Source organism: Opisthocomus hoazin, chromosome 32 (assembly GCF_030867145.1).
Source record: "Opisthocomus hoazin isolate bOpiHoa1 chromosome 32, bOpiHoa1.hap1, whole genome shotgun sequence".
Classification (NCBI taxonomy): Eukaryota; Metazoa; Chordata; class Aves; order Opisthocomiformes; family Opisthocomidae; genus Opisthocomus; species Opisthocomus hoazin.
In genome coordinates, this window is record NC_134445.1 from 1,997,187 (window position 1) to 2,018,311 (window position 21,125).

Here is a 21,125-nt window from a genome sequence, read left to right on the forward strand (position 1 = left end):
CTCCACCGACGCGGGCTCAGCTGGGAGGCGAAGTACCGGGGTGCTGGCTGCTGTGCGGAGCTAAATAAGGGGCTCTGCCCATGGCACGGCGTGGGTGGGCGAGAGGAGAGCCGCCAATGGGGGCCGGGGGGGGGTGGTACCCCCACCCTGCAGCTTCACGCCCACGCAGACACCGTGTCACCGCTGGGCACCCGTTACACACGCAGAGTCACACCGCACCACACGCACGCCCACGCAGGCACGCCAGCTCCCCACCGCGCCGCAGCGCCTGGGGTAGGGGGCCAGCACACAGGCGCCGTGCCCACGCAGCCCCCGGCCCCTCCTCGCGCTGCAGGCGCGGGGGACACGCGCACCCAAGCACGACACGGCCATCGGCACGTGTGGGCACACGCGTGGTGGGAGCGGTTGTGTCTGCCGCGCTGGCACAGCCGCCGGTGGCTGCTCCGCAGCCGGGCTGTGGCTCTCACCCCGCAGCAGGGACCAGCCAGGCTCCCACCACACACATGTGCGTGTGCATGCACATGCGTGTTTGTCTGCACACACACGCACGACGGCTCAACTGCACACACACGCGTGCACGCTCTCTCTCTGCGGCACACCCTGCCCATCTCCCCAGCCCCATGCCGGGGTCCCGGCAGCTCCGACAGGCCCCGGCAGCCCCCAGCCCGGCCTCACGTGGGGCTGCTTTTCCCCAGACCCCTCTGTGACCCAGACGGAGCTGGCACCACCAGCACCACCAGCACCACCAGCACCAGGCCCCCCAGCCCGGCTCAGCCTCCTGTGAGCCCGGGCTTGATCCCGCACCACGATCCCCATCCCCAGCCACCCCAAGTGCCTCCATGCCCTCGCCCCCCACGCAGCAATGGGAGATGGGGAGGGAAAGTCGGGGGGGCCGGAGGGGTGCGAGGGAAGGGGGGACTCGCAGGCCAACCAGTGGGAGCCGCCGGCTGCAGCCCGATCAACAGGCGACGGCGGCCCGGCCGCAGCAGCTCACGTGGCAGCACAGCCCAGGGCAGGGCAGCATCTGCAGTGCCGGGGACGTTAATTAAATCGGAGCCTGGCCAGAGACGGCCTAATTAATTAATAACACCTACTTGTGTGGTGCCAAGTGCGATGCAGCCGCGAAGAGCCACCGTGCCCCCGGCTTGTTTGTGGCTTTTGCCCCTCGCTGTGCACGGGCAGAGGGTCCCTGCGCTGGGACGTGGCGCAGCCCGCAGCGAGAAGGGGGGGGACCCTCGGAGCCGGAGCCCGTCGGTGCCATCAAGTGCCCCCGCACACACGCACCTCCCCCAACCCCCCCACATGCACGCGCTGCCCAAGCGCCCTGGCACACGTGCCCGCACATGTCCCCGTGCAAGACAAACCGCATCGGTGCTCCAGGGCCCACCTGGGAGCTGGTGGTGATGCTGACGTGACGGGGAATTGTCAGCTCCCAAAGGTAATGCGGGTGACGTGTGGGGACAGGAAAAAAACCCTGCTCCGAGAGCGTGATGAGCGCGGGAGAGAAAAGGCAGCGAGGAGGGGGTGCTGCTGCGGGAGCTGTGCGGGGACCCCGGCTCCTGGGCGCTGCGGGACAGGCAGCAGTCCCACGGGAACTGGGCTTCAGTGGTGGCACTGGGGCCGTGCAGTGGCTCCTCTGTCCCCCTGCGCTGCTCTGGGCCCCAGTCCTGGCCCCCGGCGCGGCCCCAGCCCGGGAGCCCTGAGGCTGGCTGCTGGCACAGGGCTGCAGCGGGGCAGGGGGTGCAGCGGGGAGCACCCGGCACCGGGGGTCCTGCAGCAGTGGGGGGACCGCGGGCAGGGGGAGATGGGGACGGCAGCGCGGGCAGGCGGGTGCCGAGGACCTCACGTGCCGGCCACCCGCGGCCGCACAGAAATTGCCTCTGCAGCAGAGCGAGCTGCTTTCCCACTTAATGGGAAAAGCGGCTGCAATTTGGGGCCTTTCCAATCACCGCCGAGCCGAGCGCCGGCCGCAATCAGGCGTCAGGGAAGGCGGGGGGCCGGGGCGGGGGGGCTCCTTCCCCGGTCCAGGCTCTGTCCCCGTGCTGAGCTGTGCCGCGCCCCAGGACTCGGGCACAGCCGGGTCCCCCTGCCCCGCCCGGAACGGGACACCCACTGCGACAGCGCCCGGGGACGACACCACGGCCTCTGTTTAATGGGTTTGCAGCAACGCCCGGGCGGCACCGGGACGCGGCAGGGCTGGGGGGGTCCCGGCGGGGGTCCCGGTGGAGGGGGGGCCCTCAGTGGACCAGGACCTCCATCTTGTGGCTGCCCCGCTTCCGGCAGACGGGGCCGTCGCTGCCTGCCTTGGCCGACTCCACCACGGTGACGGCCACCTCGCCCTTCGGGAAGCGGGTGGAGAACCTGGGGGGGCGGGGCCGAGGGGTGGGGTGGGGACACGCCCAGCCACGCCCCACCTCCTGCCCAATGAGCTGCCTTCATTACACCCGCCTCCCAGGGGCTGCCTGCCAGAGCCAATCAGGACCCTCCAGCTGATGCCCCACCCTGTGAACCCCACCCTTGCAAGCTCCGCCCCCACAAGCCTCACCCCGCCCTTCTCTGCCCTGGTGAGCTCCGCCCCAGTCACCGCCCTGCCCTGTGCTGAAAGCTCCACCCCCCAGTCTCGCCCCGCCCCATGCCCCATCCTGGCATCCCCGCCCTGCGCCCTGCCCCATGCCCCGCCCTGTGCCCCGCCCCATGCCCCGCCCTGTGCCCCGCCCCACGCCCCGCCCGTACTGGTCGGCAATGTGGAGGGGCAGGGCCTGGGCCGTGGTGTCCAGCAGCGTCTGGTGCAGGCGCGTGACGAGCTCGACGAGGTGGTCGCTGACGAGCAGGAAGTCGCCCTTGGCCCCCCCCGTGGAGGTCTGCGGGGAGAGGGGAGGGGGTCAGCCCCGCCGGGGCCCCCTGCGTCCCTGGGCCCCCTCCCCAGGTACCTCCTTGAGGTGCAGGGCCAGGAAGCCGTCGGAGAAGCGGGTGACGGAGACGCTGCAGATGTCGCCCAGGCTGAGCACGGTCTTGGGCTGGGCGGCCTTGGGGTCGGCCAGGACCAGGTGCTCGGTGGTCAGCAGCAGCAGGCGCGGGACGGTCTGTGGGCAGGGGCGTCAGCGCAGCCCCCCACCCCTCCTGAGGACGTGGGGACGGGGAGGGGGCTCACCTTGCCGTTGGCTCTGTTCACCTTCCTCACGGTGTCAGCCATCACCAGCTTGTCCTTGGCCACGGCGTGGAGCTTCTGGTACTTGGGGTTCTGCGTCAGCCCCAGGTACTCGCCGCGGAAGGGCTGCTGCAGGCTGGGGACGGGGGCCGTCAGCCAGCACCGCCCCGGGCACCCCCCGGCCCCCTGGCCCCCCGCCCCGGCACCTTCTTGGGTAGAGCGCCTTCTTGTCCTTGAAGAGCTCGCTGGCACAGAGCTTGGCCTGCAGCAGGGCCCGGCGCTGTGGCGTCAGCTGCTCCCGGTACTTCTTGCACTGCCAAGGGAGGGGGCGATTCGGGGCTGCTGAAGACCCCCGCCGGGGGCTGGCACGGAGGGACTCAGGGTCCCAGCCAGAGCCCCCCCATCACCCTCTGCTCCCACCTTCCAGCGGTAGAAGATGTTCCTCAGCTCCTGGTTGGCGTTGGCCAGGAACTTGTACGGCGCGGGGGGCCAGGTCCGGTCCATCACCGACAGCGGCGGCAGGTTCCTCCCCAGCCCCACCAGGAACTTCTGCACCTGGAGGCAGCAACGCAGCCAGGGGTCGGGACGGTCTGTGGTCCAGCCGTGGGGCAGGGGGCCGGGAAGGTGCCGTGGCCGCTCTCCCCCGGCCCCACTCACCAGCCGCCGGTAGATGAAGTTGGCCAGGCAGGAGCTGGCGCCGGAGCGGAAACACCTCCTGTACGCCCTGCGGACCTGCCGGAGACGCCATCGGCGTGGGGTGCGGGGCCTCACCAGCACCCTGCTGCCAGCCCTGCGGACTCGGGGGTCCCTCTCTGCCCCGCCCCGTCCCATTGAGGCCCCCGGACTCAGGGGTCCCTCTCTGCCCCGCCCCGTCCCATTGAGCCTCCGGACTCAGGGGTCCTGCCCTGCCCCATCCCATTCAGCCCCAGTGGAGAGGACAACCGCTCCAGCCTGACAGGGCGGGCAGGAGCCAGGGTGGGCAGACAGGCAGGCAGGCAGGCAGGCAGGCAGACAGACAGACAGACAGACAGACAGACAGACAGACAGACAGCCCCAACACAGCGGTGCGGGGAGCAGGACAGAGGCAGCGGCTGGGCGCGCGGCCCCGCAGCGGGGCTGGCCCCGTTACCTGGTACCCTCTCCAGTACGCGGCGATGGTGGTGGTGGCCGCGCGACGCTGGCTCTGGGACATCAGCTCCCGGAGGAGCCGGCGAGACTGCGGGGTGCGCGCCCGGGGACCCCGGGGCGGGGAGACACCGACACAGATACGGAGCGAGAGGCAGAGAGGCGGGAGAGAGGCAGGCGAGGACGAAGACGGGGAGCGGAGATGAGTCTGGTCCCACCGTGGGGCACGCGGAGCACCGGCCCCCCTCGCCGAGCACCCCCACCCCGCTGCCCACGCTGGGAGACCTGCCAGCCCCAGCCAACCGCCCCAGCGCGTCCGGCCCTCACCTTCCAGCCCCGTGCGTACGCCTGGATGATCAGTGCCGAGCGCTTCACCTGCCTGTACCTGTTCTTTTGCTGCGGTGGGGAGAGGAGCGGTGAGCGGGGGGGCTGGGGAGGGCCAGGGTCCTTGCCCAGGGGGGAGGGATGGGCAGGGGGACCGCAGCCGGGACCCCCCTTCCTCACCGTGTGGCCCCGGAACCAGGCGGCGATGACGATCTGGCTCTTGCGCATCAGCCGGTACTGGGTCCGGCACCGCCAGCCCCGAAACGTCTTCTGGATGAGGGCGGCGAGCTGGGCCACGCGCTCGCGGCGCCGCCTCTCCAGGTCGAAGAGCTGCGGACGGCCCGGGCGAGCGCTGGGCACCGAGCGGGGCAGGGGCTCCGCCGCTCCAGGGGCTGCAGCGTCACCCAGGACCCCCAGGACGGACTCGGGGCCGCCAGCAAGGCGAGGGGACCCGTGGGACCCCCGCAGCCGCCTGACTGCCCCATAGTGGGGTCCCCCCCGCGCCCCCATCCCCAGACTCACGGTGCGTGGCGAGCGGATGAAGATCTTGGTGTGGCCGAAGGCCAGCTCCTCAGGGGGGAACGGCAGCTCTGCCAGCAGCACCTCGCTCCCCTCCCTGCACCGCGGCGGGGTTGGGGCTGGTCAGAGCCCCGCAGCCACCGGGCCAGGGGCCACTGGCCACGCCGCAGTCTGGCCCAGCCCCGTACCTGTCGTTGCCGGCCCAGCGCGGCCAGGTCCGGGAGCTGAGCATCTTGTAGCGCTCCAGGAAGGAGCCGTAGAGCTGGCGGAAGGCGTAGCCCGCCCGCCGCACCCGCACGTTCTCCATCAGCCCCAGGTACCGGACCTGCGCCAGCACCAGCTCTGGCGTGAAGAGCATCGCCGTCTTGGTCTCGTTGGGCTTGATGCACCTGGGGAGGGCAGCGGTGGGCTGGGGGCTCCCGCTGGCCCCAGGACTCCCCCAGGGGCTCCCCCAGGGCCGGTACCTGATGTAGTTGGGGTTCTTGGAGTAGAGGTTCTTCATCAGCGTCGCCACTGAGGTCTTGAACTGGAAGCCGGCGGTGGGGGGCAGCTTGAGGGAGACCTTCTGGGGGTCTCCCTCGGGGAAGAGCGAGCGCAGCAGCACGTGCCGGGCGGCCCACATGGCCTGCGAGAGGTCGCGGAAGAGCAGGTCGTTGTTCTTCTCGATGAAGCCCGTCACGTTGTAGGTCACCTGGGTGTGGGAGCGGGGTCAGCACTCAGCGGGGTGCAGAGGGGCCATGCTTGGGCGGGGAGGAGGGAGCGAGGGGGTTACGGCTCAGTGTCTGCGTGCCCATTCCCAGTCCAGCCCCGCAGCTCCAACGCAAAGCTGGGCAGAGGCCCCGGGGGTCCCGGCTGCCCCCAGCGGGGTCGGGGCTGCGGGTGCCCGTGGCCGCTGGCAGACCTTGCCGGCGTAGTGGTGGATGCGGAAGCATTGCGGCGGCAGGCTGGCGTCCATGATGCGCCGGTCGTTCTGGGTCTCCTTGCTCTCGTAGTGCTTGTGGGTGGCGAAGAGCTGGTTCAGCTTGGTGAGGAAGGTGTCCTCGGTGACCACGCCGGGCCGCAGGCACTCCTCGTCCAGCATGGCCAGGATCCCGCACTTGCTCTGTGCCGCGATGGACAGCGTCACCCCAGACCAGCCCCAGGCAGCGATTTTGCCGAACCGGGGCTGCTCCGGGCTCTGCTCAGCCCGAAGTCGCGCCGGGTGCAGTGGGGGGGAGCTGGGACCCCGACCTGGGCCCCTGGCTCTGGGGACAACTCACGCTCTCGATCAAGTTGCAGATGATGGTGTTGTCGAAAAACTCCACCGGGGTCCACTGGATGCCCTGGGAGAAGACAGGAGGGTCGGGGGAGGTCTGGTGCGCGGACCCCCAGACACACGGAGGCAGACCCTGCCCCACGGACACCCCCAGCTGATGTGGGGCAGGAACCGGACGTCCGGCCACAGGCCAGGGCTCCCGAACCCCTCCCTGCCTTCCTGCCATTGAACCTGCTCGCGGCGGGGAGCGGGGCGAGGGAGGGACGCGCCGCAGAGCCGGCTCCGGCACTTCCCCGTCCCCGGGGCCGTGGCTCCTCGGGCCGTGCTCTGGTGCCGGCAGAGGGGCCGCATCCAGCCCGACCAGTGCGGGCCAGGGGTACCTCTCGGACGTATTCCTCCTGCTCCTCCTTCAGGGTCATCAGGATGAAGATCTGCTGCAGCTTCTCGTTGCAGTAGTTGATGATGAACTGCTCAAAGCCGTTGTTCTGCAAGAGAAGGGTCCAGCGTGGCAGGTCGCACCCCAGCCCTGGGCCCTGGCCATGTCCCCCCCGTGGCCCCCAGCCCCCCAGCAGCAAGATGGGGCCGGGTGGGCCCTGCGCTCACCTGGAAGATCTCGAAGCCATAGATGTCCAGGACACCCATCACCTTCCTCTGCTTGCCCGGCTTCACCTGGGGAGACAGCGGGGTGCTGAGCTGTGTCCTGGCCCTGTCTGGGGTGGGGGTCCGGGGCCGTGTCCGGGGTGGGGGGCCGGTGCCTGTCCCCCGGGTGCTCACCTGGATGCTGGTGTTGATGCGGTTCACCAGCCAGTCGAAGAGGCGGCTGTAGATGTTCTTGGCCAGCGCGTCCCGGCCGTAGTAGCCCTGGGGAGGGGGACAAGGGGCTCGTGCCGGCTCCGGGGGCTGCCGGGCACCAGCCCCATGGCAGGGGAGGGTCCCGCTCACCTGGGGGACGCTGAGGGTGGTCAGCACCATCTCATCCCGTGCCTTCACGGTGCGGGAGCACAGTGCCCGCTCCAGCATGCCGGAGTCCAGCCCGATCAGCTCGCAGATCTCCTGCAGCTCTGCAGGGGAGGCAGCGATGCCAGGGCCGAGCAGGGGGACCCCCTCCTGTCCCCCCCATCCCTGCCCCTACCCTGCGGCTCGGTGATGCTGCAGGCCTCCATCCCGCTGGCCTGGTAGCTGCTGCCCAGCTGCACGTTGCCCAGCTTGAGCACCACGGCCGTCACCTCCAGCAGCGCCGTCACCTCGGCCGGCGAGAAGCCGATGACTCTCATGGCATCCTGGGGACAGACACAGGCAGCACAAGGGGACAGGGACAGCCCCAGGGTGGTCGGGGGGTGTCACAGCTCCCTGACCCCCGAGCCCGGCCGGCAGTACCTGCATGGCGTGGAAGTTGGCTGCGTCGTCCACGCCAGGCAGGGCAGAGCTCTCCCGGTTCAGGTAGTCGTAGTGCTGGCAGTCCTGGTGGAGCTTCAGCTTCTCTGGGGGGGGTGGAGCAGGCGGCTCAGCCATGGCCCCCCCCAGCCTCCCGGGTCCCCCCGACCCCTGTGCTGGGGGGCCTGGACCTACGGAGCAGCTGCGCTGAGCCCCCGGCCAGGAGCTGGTAGAAGATGTGGAAGTTCCTCTCGCCCTTCACGTGCTGGACAATGCGGGATTTCTCCAGCAGGTCTGCGGGCAGGGGTCAGCGTCAGCGGGGTGTGCGAGGTGGGACCCCCCAGGATGGGCAGTCGGTACTCACAGTTGCTAATGACCCCTCCCAAGGGCTCCCCCTTGAAGTCGAACTCCACGTCCATGTACTTGCCCTGAGGGAAGGAGCTGGGGTCAGGGCAGGGGAACGCTGTGGGGGCTGCAGCTCCGCTCCCCACGTCCACATCCCCGTCCCCTGCCACCCCTCCGGCCCATCGGGGTCTGTGCGGCCCCAGTGGGGTCCAGCCCCGCTCCCCGCAGGACGTGACTCCACCGCCCCGGTTCCCCGGCCACTCACGAATCGGGAAGAGTTGTCGTTGCGGATGGTCTTGGCGTTTCCAAAGGCTGTGGCAGGAGGATGGGGTTACGGCGTGGTCCGGGGGGGCCGTGCCGAGCCCTGGGCCAGGGGCAGGGTGCGAGGCGCGGGGCGCTTACCCTCCAGCACGGGGTTGGACTGCAGGAGCTGCTCCTTCACCTTGTCCACCTCCTCCCCTTTGCTGCACACGGCTGCCACGTAGGACATCACCAGCTTGCTGGCCTCTGCGAGGGAGGGGCCGTGGGTGCCGGGGCCGTGGGTGCCGGGGCCGTGCCCGCCCGTCCCACGAGCCCCTCGCAGCCCGGCGGCAGCCCTGGCTCTACCTGTCTTGCCGGCCCCGCTCTCGCCAGTGATGAGGATGCACTGGTCCCTGTCCCGGTCCCGCAGCGAGCGGTAGGCATCGTCAGCGATGGCGTAGCTAGGGATGAGCAGTGGTTAGAAGGGGGCTGGAGCCGTCCGGGGGCTTCAGGACACACCAAGAGCCCCCGTTGTGGTTGTGGGGCTCCCCGAGTGGAATCCCCCAGACCCCGAAGCCTCGGGCTCTCCCGTGGCAGGATTGAGGGGGACCGAGGGCAGCGCGGGCCTGCCGGGCTCCCCGTGCTCACATGTGGGGCTTCACAGCGAAGAAGTTGCAGTTGTGGTACTCCTGCACCTTCTCGGGGGTGTAGATGGGCAGGGGCTGGTAGGGGTTCACTGAGATCACCACGTTCCCGATGTACGTCTGTGGGCAAGCCGGACGGCGTGGGTACGGGGCCGGGAGGACCCAGCCCGGACCCCCGTGCTCCGCACTCCACAGCCCGCACCCTGCTCCCCACCGCAGACCCCGTGCCCCCACTCCACAGCCCGCACCCTGCTCCCCACCGCAGACCCCGCGCCCGCCCCGGCCCCGTGCCCCGGTGCCCACGTAGATGTGGCCGTGGCGGAAGCGCTCCTGCAGCGTCTGGAGCAGCGACTCCTCGGTGAGCGGGTCCAGCAGCACCAGGTCCCCGACCGCCGCGGCATCCAGCAGCGACGCGGTGGCTTCCATGGCGGGGTGGCTCCGGGGCTGCTGGGGCAGAGCAGATGGAGGCTGCAGCCACGGACACGCAGCCCCCTCCCCAAAGCACCCCCTGGTCCTCAGCGGCCCCTGGCTGCCCCTCGCCCTCAGAGGGTCCCGGGGAGGGTGGGGTGCTCCAGCGTGGACCCACTGAGGTGCGGGGCCAGGCTTGAGGCACCGGCTGATCCCGGCGGGGGGCAGGGCAGGATGCGGCCCTTGGCCAGGGGGATGGAGCCGGGACGTTGGCTGCTCCCCGACCCTGCCCAGCTCCCCCAGGCACCGTGCTGGGGCTGGCAGCCCTCGGGGACAGGGACCGGCAGCCACACATCCGCAACGACATGGAGGGCTCCTTCCCGGGGCACCCTGGTGCTCAGGACCCCGCGGTGGGGATGGGGGCTCGGGGCAGGACACCGGGCGCCTGCCCACCGCTGCGAGGGAAGCGGGGGCCCGGCCAGGAAATGTGGACACCTGGATCCTATTCTTGGGGCAGGGACGAATCCAGCCTCCGCTTCCTCCCTCCTTCCTGGTGGGGGGAAGCGGGGCAGGAGGGGACAGGCTCGGGACGGGGAGCCCAGCAGCACCCGAGGGCTCCCACGAGCGACCGTGCTGCTTTCCCCCCACGCTCCACCCATCCCTCACCCGTCTTTTATGGAGCGGTCGCGGCCCCGGGGTGACCTTCACCCTCACTTTACAGCCCGGGCGCAGGGCTGTAAACCCAGCCCCACTTATCGGTGCCCGGGGAAAGTTCACGAGCGAGGAGGTGGGGAAGGATGGGGCGAACGGGGTGATGGAGATGGCTCCGTCAGGAGCTGCCCCACTGGCAGCCGCCTCGGGAGAGGACGGCAGAGCCCCCCGCACGTCCCTGCAGCCTCCCCCTGCCCAGGACACCGACACCGAGACCCCCGTGCTGCCGGGCGCAGGACCCCAGGGTAAGCACCCACGGGTGGGAACCAGGGCACGAGCCCCCTGCGCAGCTCCCGGGCAGCCCTGCGCTCGCCCCACTCTTCCCCGCGGTGCCGGGTCTCGGAGCTCCCCATGCCCCGTGGGGTGGGGGCTGCAGGGACAGGGTGCCCCTGGCCAGCCCGGGGTGTGGGGGGCTCGGGCACTTCGGGCTGGTGGCCGGGAGCAGAGGGGTCCACAACTCACCTCCCCGTCGCAGAGCAGCAGCTCCTGGAGTGGCTTCAGCTGGGGCTGCCCGGGAGCCGGTGGGGCTCAGCCCAGCCCAGCGCCCGGTGCCGGCCCGGCCCAGCCCACGCAGGGGCGGAGGGCGCGAGGGACCTCCCTCAGGGCACTGCGCCCGCTCGCACACAGGGAAACTGAGGCACGAAGCACCCCAGCCCACTGCAAAGCACCCCAGGCCGCCCACTGGCCCCCGGCCCGCGCGGGGGTCCCAACTCGGCTGCCGCTGCCCTGCCCTCCCCACCCCGGCCGCTCGTAGCAGGAACAAGCGGAGAAAATCCCTCGCAGGCAAACAAAGGGAGCTTCCTCCGAGGGCTGCGGGGAGCCGGGGCGAGGTACAGGGGCTGGCAGAGCAGGGGGGCAGCTGCCGCAGGGAACCACCACCCAGCAGACCGCTCTTTGTCCCCCAAGACCCACGCAGCGTCCCTCGCAGAGCGAGCTCCCGCGGGCGGACAAGCCAGAGCCGAGGACGAGCCCTAGGCCACTGCAGGACGAACAAACGAGGCTCGTTACCTACAAAATACATCTTTATTAAAAAATATAATCAGTCCTTAACCACGCAGTGGGGACAAAGGGACGCAGTAACAGAGGCTGCCCAGCCCAGAGCAGGGAGGAAAGCACAGCGAGGGTGGGGGACTAAACCCGGGACAGAGCCAAAGCAACAGCGAAGGCTCCCGCAGCGGCGCGGGCGAGGTGCCGCCGGGCTGGGGGAGCGCAGGCCCGGGCAGCAGAGCAGCCACGGGGCAGCAAGGCTGCCGGAGGGCAGCTTTATTGCTTAGAAAGTTGCATAGATCGGGGCATCCCCTCCAGCTTCGCGCTTCGGCGAGGCCAAGGCCCGGCCCTGGCGAGCTGGCTGTGGGGGAGCAGAGCCCCCGAGCCCCCTCCCCAGCGCCGGGAGCAGGAACAGCGGCAGGGCCACCCCAGCCCGGAGAGGAGTGTGGTGGGGACAGGCCCCCCAGGGCAGCAGTCTCAGGGGGACAGAGAGGAGGAAGCACATCCACACTCATCCTCAGCCCCGGGGCCACCCGGCAGACAGAGCTGTGGGGAGACAGAGTCTGACACGGCCTCCGCACCATGGCTGCAGCCAGGGGAGCGGGGCAAGCGCCCGGGGCACCGAGCGAGCGTCTCGGCTGCCTTTCCCTGAGCTCCCTGCACACGAGGGGCCGGCCGAGCCGCGTCTGCACTGGGGTTTTTTGGTATCCACAGGGGATTTAAGCCAAGGCACAGGCACAGGCCAAGCAGACGGAGCCCTGCGACATCTTTGGTAGCAGCAGGAGGGGGAGGAGCGGGGCACCTGCGCACGCTCCCTGCGGACCGCAGCCTGGCAGCGGGCAGAGCCTGAGCACGCAGGTGCTGGTGGGACAGGTCCAAAGTTCCGCTCGCGTACATCAGGCACCGCACGCAAGGCAGATGTTTCGCTCCGTCCCCACCGCGGCAGGCAGAGACGCTGCCAGCAGAGCCCGGGTGCCCAGCAGCCTGATGGGCAAGCGGGGCTCCCGTCTGCGGGGCCAAGGGACAGGTCCCACGGCGCTCGCAGGAGCCAGGTCAGCGCCCAGGCCCGGGAGGAGGGCCCTGCCCCTACACCTCACGCGCTGGGAGCTCATAAGCGCCCACGCCAAAAGCCGGGGTGGCTCCTGCCCACCTCAGACAGGACCAGCGTCCCCCGCCGTGTCAGCAGCGCAGCCTCGCCTGCCCCGCGGTCCCCAGCCAGCGCGCAGGGCTGTCGCGCCTCAGCCTGGCAGGAGCTGCCTGGGGAAGACGAGGGTCTCGGCCGCCCTCCACCAGGCCCGGCTGCAGAGCAAGCAGGATCGGGTGCTGGGCGCAGACGCCGCAGCTCTCCCCAAAAAAGGGGGCTTTGTGCTCCGCAGGCCCCAGGGCCGTGGGGAAGCAGCAGCAGCTTGGCCCCTCGTCCCGTGGGTCGGGGGCTGCTGACCTCAGTCGGTGCCCAGGTGACTGTGGGTCAGGGAGTAACGCACACGATTCCTGCCAAAGGAGTCATCCTCATCCTCATGCTCCTCCTCCTCCTCCTCCTCAAAGAGCTGGTCGTCAAGGAAGATGCCGTCCACGCCGTACTCCCGCTCATGGACAGAGACCTCGCTGGGGGTGACGTGACAGGCACCGCCCACAAAGTCAGCGAACCTGGGGAGAAGCGGCGAAGCAGCACGTTGCGCACGCACGCCTGGCACACGAGGAGCTTGGGGGAAGCGTCCCGGTGCTGGCACCAGGCATTATCTGTCCTGCCCCCGTAGCACGCCCTGCTGCCACGCACCAGGGATCTGCTGTGCCTCCGCCTCCTTATCTCCCAAGCCAGAGGCAACAGCACAGAGCGAGCCCAGGCTCTCCGAAGCACAGAGATGCAGGGTGGCCACCCCAAGCACCCTGCCAGTGGACATTACCTCTTGGGAGACTGGATGCGGGAGACCACGGTCCAGGCAGAGAAATCCGGGCTTCTGCAGTAGTTTCGAAGCTCCTCGAGGGCCTTGCACGTCTCCACTTTGCCCTGGAGCCGGTACTCCTCCTCCGTCAGCAGGCGAGGGGGGCTCGGCTGGGCACTCTGCACCCTCCTGCCAGCGCAGCAGCACCAGTCACTGCCCGCCCAGCCAGCGCAGGGCCCCAGCGCAGTCGGCTCCCAGGGCGGCGGTGGCAGAGCTGGCGGTGGGACGAGCAGAGAACGTCCCTCTGGCCACCGCTCCTCGCCCCCGAGGGAGGCTCCCAGCCATGAGGAGAGCAGGGCATGCCCCTGCACCAGCCCCAGGGAAAGAGGGACACAACCTCCCCAGTAAACCCACCCCAGCCCCAAACCCCAGCGAGAACGTCCTGGTTCTGCGACACAGACGCAGCTCGTCAAGGCCTGACAACGGCCGGGAATCAGGAGCGAGCCGAGGTGCTTGCAGCCCTCACCTGTACGCAGCGAAGGCCCACTGCATGGGGTAGTCCAGGTTCTTGGTGCAGACGGCGATGACCACCAAGGCCAAGGCGATGGGATGGATCTGGATGCCTGAGTACATCAGCAAGAGCCCCAGGAGCTGCAGGGCCCAGGAGAGGAGGTTGATGCTGCGCTCGTTCTCCAGCGGGCCGTACCTGTAGCACACGCCGAAGCTCACGAAGCCCACGAGCAGCAGGTAGCCTGCGGGAGAGCAGAGGGATGGGGCAGGCCGAACCGGCGGGCCCAGCCTGGGCGGCAGGAGCCAGCTGAGCAGCATGGGCCAGGGCCGCAGTTAAACCCGACACCGGAGCCCGGCTCTCTGAGGAGCACGAGCACCGCGTCTGCAGCAGCGAGGTGGGCAGGAAGCCTCAGCATTTCCCACCGACACGTCGCAGCTCCAGCAGGAGAGACGCAGACTGGTGAGCCGGGGGTCCAAAGGGCCTGTGCCTACCTAGGAGGTACTGCCAGTAGGACTTGCAGATCTCCTGTAGGTTCTTGAAGATCAGCTGAAGCAGGTAGAGCGAGAAGGACCAGCCTCCTACCAGCAGGAAGTAAACAGGACTTTTCTAGGAGAGGAGACAGGAGGCTCAGGCCAGGCAGTGGGCCACCACTGCTAACTCCCCACGGCTACCAAGCCTTGCTCCGTGCAAAGCCAGACACACAACCCAACACGCAAGGCCACGCACGCCAGCACTCTCACCACAACGACCGTACAGGTGTAGACAGGGATACTGCTGCGAGACCTCGCGCCCCCAGACAGCCTGACGCTCACCTTGGGCATGATCTTGGACACCATGTAGACGAGGATGAGCAGCGAGGCCAGCAAGCCAAAACTAATCCCGGCCGAGTAGTAGAAAAGTTGGCTCCTGCAGAGACCACACACGTGCACAAGGGGTTTTACAGCCCACGGACGCCCGTGCACAAACACGCGGCTGGGAGCAACCCCCGGGAGCCTGTAGAGCCAGCCAGGCGCTGCCCGCCCAGCCCAGCCCCCAGCTCGGGGGGCAGAGGAGGCGGCTCACCTGCTCAGCATGTCCCCACAGAAGAACAACAACAGGCCCAGGAAGAAAACCAGGAACAGCTTTGGGTCAAAGCCTGGAAAGAGAGCGAGTCCAGGTGGAGAGGAACCCTGGCACGGTGCGCTGCGGGTCGAGCTGCAGGCTGCTGCGCGGGAAGGGCAGCGCCCCAGGCGAACCCCCGACAAGTGCCCCAAATTCCCCCACTTCACATCCCACGGACGAAGACACGCTTCCCTCCGCAGGCCCATCTTCCTTCCCGAGGAAGGATCGGCCCTGCTGGCCCTCAGACCACGAGCTCGCCTGGCCATGTCCCCGTTCTCCCTCGGGAGTGCCGGTGCAGCCAGACCCACCTCCCACCCTGGAGCCCCCGCCGCGAGGACACGTACGCCGGAAGAGGACGACGCAGTACGTGGTGCCGGCCTCCAGCAGCTCAACCTTCAGGCAGGTCTTGTTGCTGTAGAGATCCACATCGATGCTGGTGTCGTTCAGCTTCTCCTTCAGGAAGGAGAAGACGACGTTCCACACGTTGAACTGCTCCAGCTCCTCCTCGCTGCCCACCTGGGTGACTCGGATCATCCGGCTGCTGTTGACGCGGATCTGCGCAGGGGAGGGAGGTGAGCGGGGGCCTGGCCGCAGCTGCCGGGGAGCCGGGCACAGCCGGACGCCAGCAGCCGCCAGCCCCTCACCTGCGTCCTGGTCCAGACGTCGTGCCACTGCGGGCGGCGCGTGTTGGTGTAGCAGAAGTGGTGCGAGTCCGCGTGGTGGTAGACGCGGCCCTCGTGCAGCGGGATCACCGACTCCCGGGCACCTGCGCAGCGCAGGAACGGGCCTCAGCCGCGCGGCCGCTCCCGCCACGTCGCCCGCGCTCCGGGGCCGAAAGCGGTAAAGCCCCGTCCCCCGCGCCGGGGCGCGCGGCCCGCCTGACCCCCCCATCCCCCCGCCAGCCCGGCTCCCGCTCCAGAGCCGCCCCAGCTCGGGGAGCAGCACCGCAGCGCGCCCGGCACGGGCCGCCCCCGAGAGCCCCGCGGCGCCGAGGGCCCGCTCCCCGCAGCGCCCGGGGCCGTCAGCGCTGTGGCGCAGGAGGCTGCGAGCCGGCGGCCGGGCCCCGGGGCCCCGCTCTCCCGCAGCCCAATGCCCGCGCCGCGGACGGGGAGGGGCGGGCGCCCGGCGGGGCGGCCCCGGGGCGTGGCCGCAGCTGCGGGCCGGGGCGGCAGCAGGGACCGGACCCTCCGGGCCGACCGGCGGCCGCGCGACACGTGACCCCCCGGCCCCGCCGCCCCGCCCCGCTCCCCCCGGTGACGCCTCGGCCCCGCGCACCTGTGCCCCCCAGCGGCGGTGACAGGAGCAGCAGCACCAGCGCCCGCAGGAGCCGCGGCCCCGGAGCCGGTTTCATCCCTCCCGCCGCGGCCGCGCCGCCGACTTCCGCTTCCGCCACCGCCGCCCGCCTAGCAACGAGAGCGCGGGGCTCGCCAGGCGTCATACTCGAGTGACGGCTGAGCCGACCTATCAGGAAGCAGCTACAGCCGCGGTCGCGCCCTCCCCCGCCGGCCTAGCTGATTGACAGGGCCCGCAGCCTTTCAGCATACCTCGGGCAGGAACCTGCCATGGTTCCGCCCTAGGTTACCACGGCGACCAACAAGAGGGCCATTCAATCCAGAGGCACGCCCAGCCCGTAGCAACCGCAAGACCCGCCTTAGTAACGGCTCTGACAGGCACACCTTTAAGCCTATCAGAGCACAGACCACGTCCGCCACGCCTTCCCGCCCCCTCGCGAATCCCGCCTGATTGACAAGAGCCTCCTCCTATCAGGAAGCGGTCCCGCATTGTTTTTGTGAGGCCGTCACGCGTGGGGGACCCGCAGGTCCCGCCCCTCCCCCCCCCCACGGTCTCGGGGGCCGCCCGGCCCCGCTCCCCACGGCCCCGTCCTGCCGCGCCCGGGCCGGGGCTCGCTGGGCCACGGGTGGGCGTGGGCCCGGGACAAGGAGCCTTTCTCTGGCCGCGGACCCCCCCCGCGGACAGGCGGGCTCCTGGGGGGTCCCGTGGGGCCGGGCCGACCCCCGGCAGCCGGCGGATCCCGCACCCGCGAGCGAAGGGGCGGCTCGGCGGGGCTGGGGAGCTCCGCGCCCGCCCCGGCCTCGCAGGCGCTGCCCCGGCTCTCCCCGTCCCGGGCAGGGGGTGCCCCCCCCAACGCCCCGTGGGGCGCCAGGACGCCGGGCCCGCCGGCCGCGCGTGGGCGGGAGCGGGGAGCGGGCTCGGGCGGCCCCCCCGGGCCGTGGGCGGTGGAGCCGGGAAGCGGCGGGGCCGTGGGCGGAGGATGTGCGTCAGCCGGGGGCAGCGCCGGGCCTGGGAACGGCCCCGCCGCGCCGGACGCCCGGTCGCGGGGGGCGTGGGAGGGGGCGGCCGGCCGGGTGGGGGCCGGGGCTGGACCCCCGCGGCGGGTTCTGTGCCCGTGGGGGGGCCGCGGCAGCCCCCCGCCAGCCCCGGGGACGTGTCCGGCCCCCCCCGCCCCCCCGGGGCAGGAGCGCGCGGGGGCGGCGGGACCCACGCCAGGCGCCCGGCCGCGGTATAAATAGCGCGGGGCCGGAGACGGGGCGGGGGCTGCGAGCGTCCCGCGGGGCCGGGGGGCTGCCGGCGGGGGGGGTTTCAGCGTCCGTTCCCCCCCCCACCGAAGATCGTCCTCCCTCCGCTCCCCGTCTCGCTGCTCCGGGGCCAAGGCCTGCTCCGCGGGGTGTTCACCCTGAAGCCTATCAATGGCAGCCTGCGTCCACCGGTGGCCGGGACACAAAGGGCCGGCGCTGGGCAGCCCAGCACCCGGCGGGGGGGGGGCGGCGGAGCCCGGGGGCAGCACTTGGGAGCGATGCGGGGACCCCGGCCGGGGCGGGGAGGGGGACCCGGCACCCTCCGAGGACCGCGGGGGTCCCGCGGGCACGGCCCCGGGTGCCGCTGCCCCCCCTCCCCGCACCCCCAGCGCCCCGCGTGTCCGCCCCGCGCCCTCCACGCGGGACACCGGCCCCGGTTCCGGCGGCCCCCCGCGGCAGAGGCTGCCCGGGCTGCGGGACCCCCGGTGCCGCCGAGCAGGGCCCCCCCCCCGCGGCCCCCCCGCCGCGGCCGCCCGCGCGGTGCTCGGCGGGGGCGGCAGCCGCGGGATCCGCCCCCGGGGCCTCCCACGCCGCGCGCAGCCGGGCCCGCCGCTATTTCTCGGTCCCGCCCGTGGGGGCGGCGCGCAGAAGCGGCGCGGAGCGGCGGAGCGAGCGCGCGCGGCCCGGCCGCGGGACCCCCGAGCCCCGGGACCCCCCGCACCCCCCGCCCGCCGTGCCCGGAGCCCCCCGCGGCCGCGCACGGGGCGGGCGCAGCGGCCGGAGGCGGCTCCAGCCGGCGGTGAGCGACCGGGAGGGGCGGGGGGGGACGGGGGGGCACCGAGCGGGTCGGGGCACCGAGCGGGGCGGGGGCCCCGGGGGCGGCGGGGGGAGACAGGGAGCCCCGGCGGGACCGGGACAGCGGCACATCCCCGGCCCCGCGCCGTCGGGGATGGGGAGGGCAAGGGCAGCCCCGCGCGCGTGTCCGGCCCCGCGCGGGGGGGCGGGGGGGGGGGGGGGAGGCTGGGCACGGCCCCGGGGGGGGGGTGCTGGGGGTGCCCCACTCGCATCTGTGCAGCGTCCGGGGCAGCCGTGGCCATGGGGTCTGTCCCAGCCCGGGGAGAACAGGGCCTGGGCACCCTGTGGGGTTTGGGGACCCTGATACACCCCGTGTCCCCCCCGCCCCCCCGGGGTGCTCCCCCCCGCGCCAAAGGGTGGGCAAGGGGCTTCTCCTGCGCGTCTGCCTGTCCGTCCCCACCGTGACGCCGTCCGTCCTGCAGGCTCGCCATGGCCCTGCCGCGCACGCTGGGCGAGCTGCAGCTGTACCGGGTGCTGCAGCGCGCCAACCTGCTGGGCTACTACGAGACCTTCATCCAGCAAGGGGGGGACGACGTGCAGCAGCTCTGCGAGGCGGGCGAGGAGGAGTTCCTGGAGATCATGGCGCTGGTGGGCATGGCCACCAAGCCCCTGCACGTCCGCCGCCTCCAGAAGGCCCTGCGCGAGTGGGCCTCCAACCCGGGGCTCTTCAGCCAGCCCGTCTCGGCCGTCCCCGTCAGCAGCATCCCCCTCTTCAAGCTCTCTGAGGCCGGCGGGCGCAAGGCGCTCAGCAACGGGCACACCAGCCCCAGCGAGGCAGCGGGCAAGGGGGGCGGCAGCACCGGGACGCCCCCGGCCCGCAGCCCCACGGAGCCGGGGGAGAAGCTGTCGCCATCGGCAGCCCCGCCGTGGCCGGGCAGGAGCACCCCCGAGTCGGAGGGCGGCGGGGACGAGGAGCCGGGGGGTCCCCCATTCTCCCCGGGCGGGAGCGGCAGCGAGCAGCCGGCGGGCGCAGAGGTGCTGGAGCCGGAGCTGGTGCGGACGGTGGCGGAGAGCGTGGAGCGGCTGCTGCAGAGCTGCCCCCGGGGCGGCGAGGCCGAGCTGCGGGCGCTGATGAAGCTCAACAAGAAGCTGGCCAAGGCCGTGGGGCACATCTTCCAGCTGGAGGACGGCGACCGGCACAAGGAGGAGGAGATCCGCCGGCACAGCGCGATCTACGGCCGCGGCGAGGCCCGGCGCCGCGAGGGGAAGCAGCTCACCCTGCACGAGGTGGGCGGCGCGGGGGGGTCCACGCCTGAGGATCCCGGGGCCGCGCTGGCTCAGGGCAGGGGCTGGGAGGGCCCTGGCCTGGGGGGGAGATTGGGGTGGGGGCTGCAGCATGGAGGGGGTGGGAGCCAGGGTCTGCTCCTGGGTCTGCCTGCCTGGAGCAGACGCTGCCTTTGCCGCGGGGTCCTGTGGGCGCTGCCGTCCCCGCTCACGCACCGTCTCTGCCCCCAGCTCATCATCAACGAGGCGGCCGCCCAGTTCTGCCTGCGAGACAACTCGCTGCTGCTGCGGCGCGTCGAGCTCTTCTCGCTCTCGCGGCAGGTTGCACGGGAGAGCACCTACCTGTCCTCACTCAAGGTCGCCAGGTGAGCCCGGACCTGGCAAACGCCCTCCTCACGGGCTGGGGGGGGGGGGGGGCTGGGGATCACCCCCTCTGCACCCCCGGGAGCTGCGCCACCGCCCAGCGCTGCTGCCTGGGGATGGGGCTCTGCAGCCCCAAGTTCCCCGTTCCCTTGCGTGGGCTGTTTGCTGCCTGAGGTGTGGGAGTGGGAGAGCCGGGTGCTGGGGGGGGATGCCGGGCGCTAGAGGGGATGCTGGGCACTGGGGGGGGTGCTACTGGGGATGCCCCATCTCTCGCCTCCTTCCTCCCAAGCCCCTGCCTGCCGGGTGCTTGCAGCAGGGCTGCCTTTTCGCTTCTCTCTCCAGCTGCTCCCCCCTTTTGCCACCCCCGGCTCCATCTGTGCCAAAGCCCCGATCCGCGCCGTCCCGCGGCACCGCCCTGCCCGGGCGGCCGCCCACGCCTGCCTCCATGGCTGGCGCTGCCCGCGGCGTGGCAGGAGGCCGGGCGGGCATGCGTGTCGTGGGGCCTCTGCGCAGCCGCCCCCGCGCCTGACGCAGCCCCTTCCCTCCCCCCGCGCAGGGCACAGCCCGAGGATGGCGGAGCCACCGCGGCCAAGCGGCTCAAGCAGGAGGTGGGTGCCCACCCGGGGGTGCGCGGGGGGTGCGGGCGTGCACACCTGCGAGTGTGGGCAGGCGCTCGCCCACGCGCGGGCGGGACGGTGCCGTGTGCCCGGGGCTGCCCACGCGGGCTGGGGCGGCAGCGCGGGGCTGGGGGGCCGAGGGGCTGGTGCTGTGCGTGCGGCCGTGGGCGTGCTGGGGCGGGCGGCGCGGACCCCCTGCGCGGGACGAGCCGTGCCCTCACCCACGCGCTCCGGGCAGGTGGGCGAGCAGAGCCGCTCCGAGCTGCTGCCTCTGCCGGGGGGGCTGGAGCCCCCCGGGGCCGCGTACCGAGCCAGCCTGGAGGAGGACGCCGGCAGCGTCTCCGGGGAGAGCCTCGACGGCCACTTGCAGGGTGAGCGGGGGCCCCGTCCCTTCCCATCCCTTCCCGGGCGCCCGCGGGCAGGCGGTGGCCGACCCCCCGGCCCCCGGCCCGACCCTCGCCGTTGTCCCCGCAGCGGCGGGGGCCTGTCCCCGGCTGACGCCGCCGCCCGGTGCGGCCCCCGAGGTGCCGCTCGGCCTCGCGCCCCACGGGCTCTGGAGCCGCCACATCCTGCAGCAGACGCTGATGGACGAGGGGCTGCGCCTGGCCCGGCTCGTCTCGCACGGGCGCGGGGGGCGGCTCAGCCCCTGCCTGCCGGGGAAGCCCCCGGGACCAGGTGAGCCCCGGGGGGGGGCGCGGGGGGCGCGGCCGCCTTCTCCCGGGGGAGCGGTGCCCTGACGCCGCCCGTGTCCCCCCCGCAGAGTTCGAGGACGGGCTGGCGGAGCGGGGCCCGCCGGCCCCCCCGGACCCCCCCCGCGGCGCCATCAAGGTGGAGCCGGAGAGCGGCCGGCAGTGAGCCCGCGGCCGCCCGCGCCGCCGGTAACGAAGCAATAACGGGCGGGGCCGCGCGGAGCTGCGGGCGCGGGGAGCGGCGCGGGCCCGGCCCCCCGCCCCC

At 72.0% G+C, this 21,125-nt stretch overlaps 3 protein-coding genes across 6 annotated transcripts; 1 reads left to right on the forward strand and 2 right to left on the reverse strand.

Annotated features, from left to right (window-relative positions):
• Window positions 1-2,147: 2,147 nt before the first annotated feature.
• MYO1A (myosin IA) lies at window positions 2,148-10,605 on the reverse strand. 3 transcript variants are annotated; one of them, XM_075445820.1, is made up of 29 exons: window positions 10,556-10,605; window positions 9,278-9,418; window positions 8,979-9,094; window positions 8,697-8,791; window positions 8,493-8,597; window positions 8,356-8,402; window positions 8,110-8,173; window positions 7,941-8,039; window positions 7,749-7,852; window positions 7,504-7,651; window positions 7,314-7,432; window positions 7,146-7,232; window positions 6,975-7,040; window positions 6,752-6,856; window positions 6,376-6,438; window positions 6,018-6,218; window positions 5,581-5,807; window positions 5,305-5,505; window positions 5,120-5,213; window positions 4,778-4,927; window positions 4,601-4,669; window positions 4,278-4,364; window positions 3,806-3,880; window positions 3,569-3,703; window positions 3,355-3,461; window positions 3,152-3,284; window positions 2,931-3,083; window positions 2,734-2,861; window positions 2,148-2,361 (listed from the first exon to the last, which is right to left on the reverse strand). In XM_075445820.1, the coding sequence occupies exons 2-29, from the start codon at window positions 9,398-9,400 to the stop codon at window positions 2,238-2,240; spliced, it is 3,225 nt and encodes a 1,074-aa protein (XP_075301935.1). In that variant the 5' UTR covers window positions 9,401-9,418; window positions 10,556-10,605; the 3' UTR covers window positions 2,148-2,237. The 3 variants fall into 3 exon arrangements, with proteins under 3 accessions (XP_075301935.1, XP_075301936.1, XP_075301937.1); XM_075445821.1 differs by having other exon boundaries at window positions 9,278-9,421; window positions 10,556-10,602; XM_075445822.1 differs by lacking the exon at window positions 4,278-4,364.
• Window positions 10,606-11,097: 492 nt separating this feature from the next.
• On the reverse strand, window positions 11,098-15,948 carry NEMP1 (nuclear envelope integral membrane protein 1). The gene is made up of 10 exons (XM_075445837.1): window positions 15,851-15,948; window positions 15,220-15,341; window positions 14,920-15,130; window positions 14,537-14,609; window positions 14,287-14,380; window positions 13,966-14,080; window positions 13,490-13,715; window positions 12,985-13,152; window positions 12,522-12,727; window positions 11,098-12,379 (listed from the first exon to the last, which is right to left on the reverse strand). Exons 1-9 carry the CDS (start codon window positions 15,924-15,926, stop codon window positions 12,523-12,525), a joined length of 1,290 nt encoding a protein of 429 aa, XP_075301952.1. The 5' UTR covers window positions 15,927-15,948; the 3' UTR covers window positions 11,098-12,379; window position 12,522.
• Window positions 15,949-17,856: 1,908 nt separating this feature from the next.
• NAB2 (NGFI-A binding protein 2) lies at window positions 17,857-21,090 on the forward strand. Of its 2 annotated transcripts, XM_075445835.1 has the most exons (7): window positions 17,857-17,911; window positions 18,390-19,194; window positions 19,423-19,556; window positions 20,111-20,162; window positions 20,410-20,542; window positions 20,646-20,846; window positions 20,932-21,090. In XM_075445835.1, exons 2-7 carry the CDS (start codon window positions 18,397-18,399, stop codon window positions 21,024-21,026), a joined length of 1,413 nt encoding a protein of 470 aa, XP_075301950.1. In that variant the 5' UTR covers window positions 17,857-17,911; window positions 18,390-18,396; the 3' UTR covers window positions 21,027-21,090. The 2 variants fall into 2 exon arrangements, with proteins under 2 accessions (XP_075301950.1, XP_075301951.1); XM_075445836.1 differs by lacking the exon at window positions 20,646-20,846.
• Window positions 21,091-21,125: the final 35 nt, after the last annotated feature.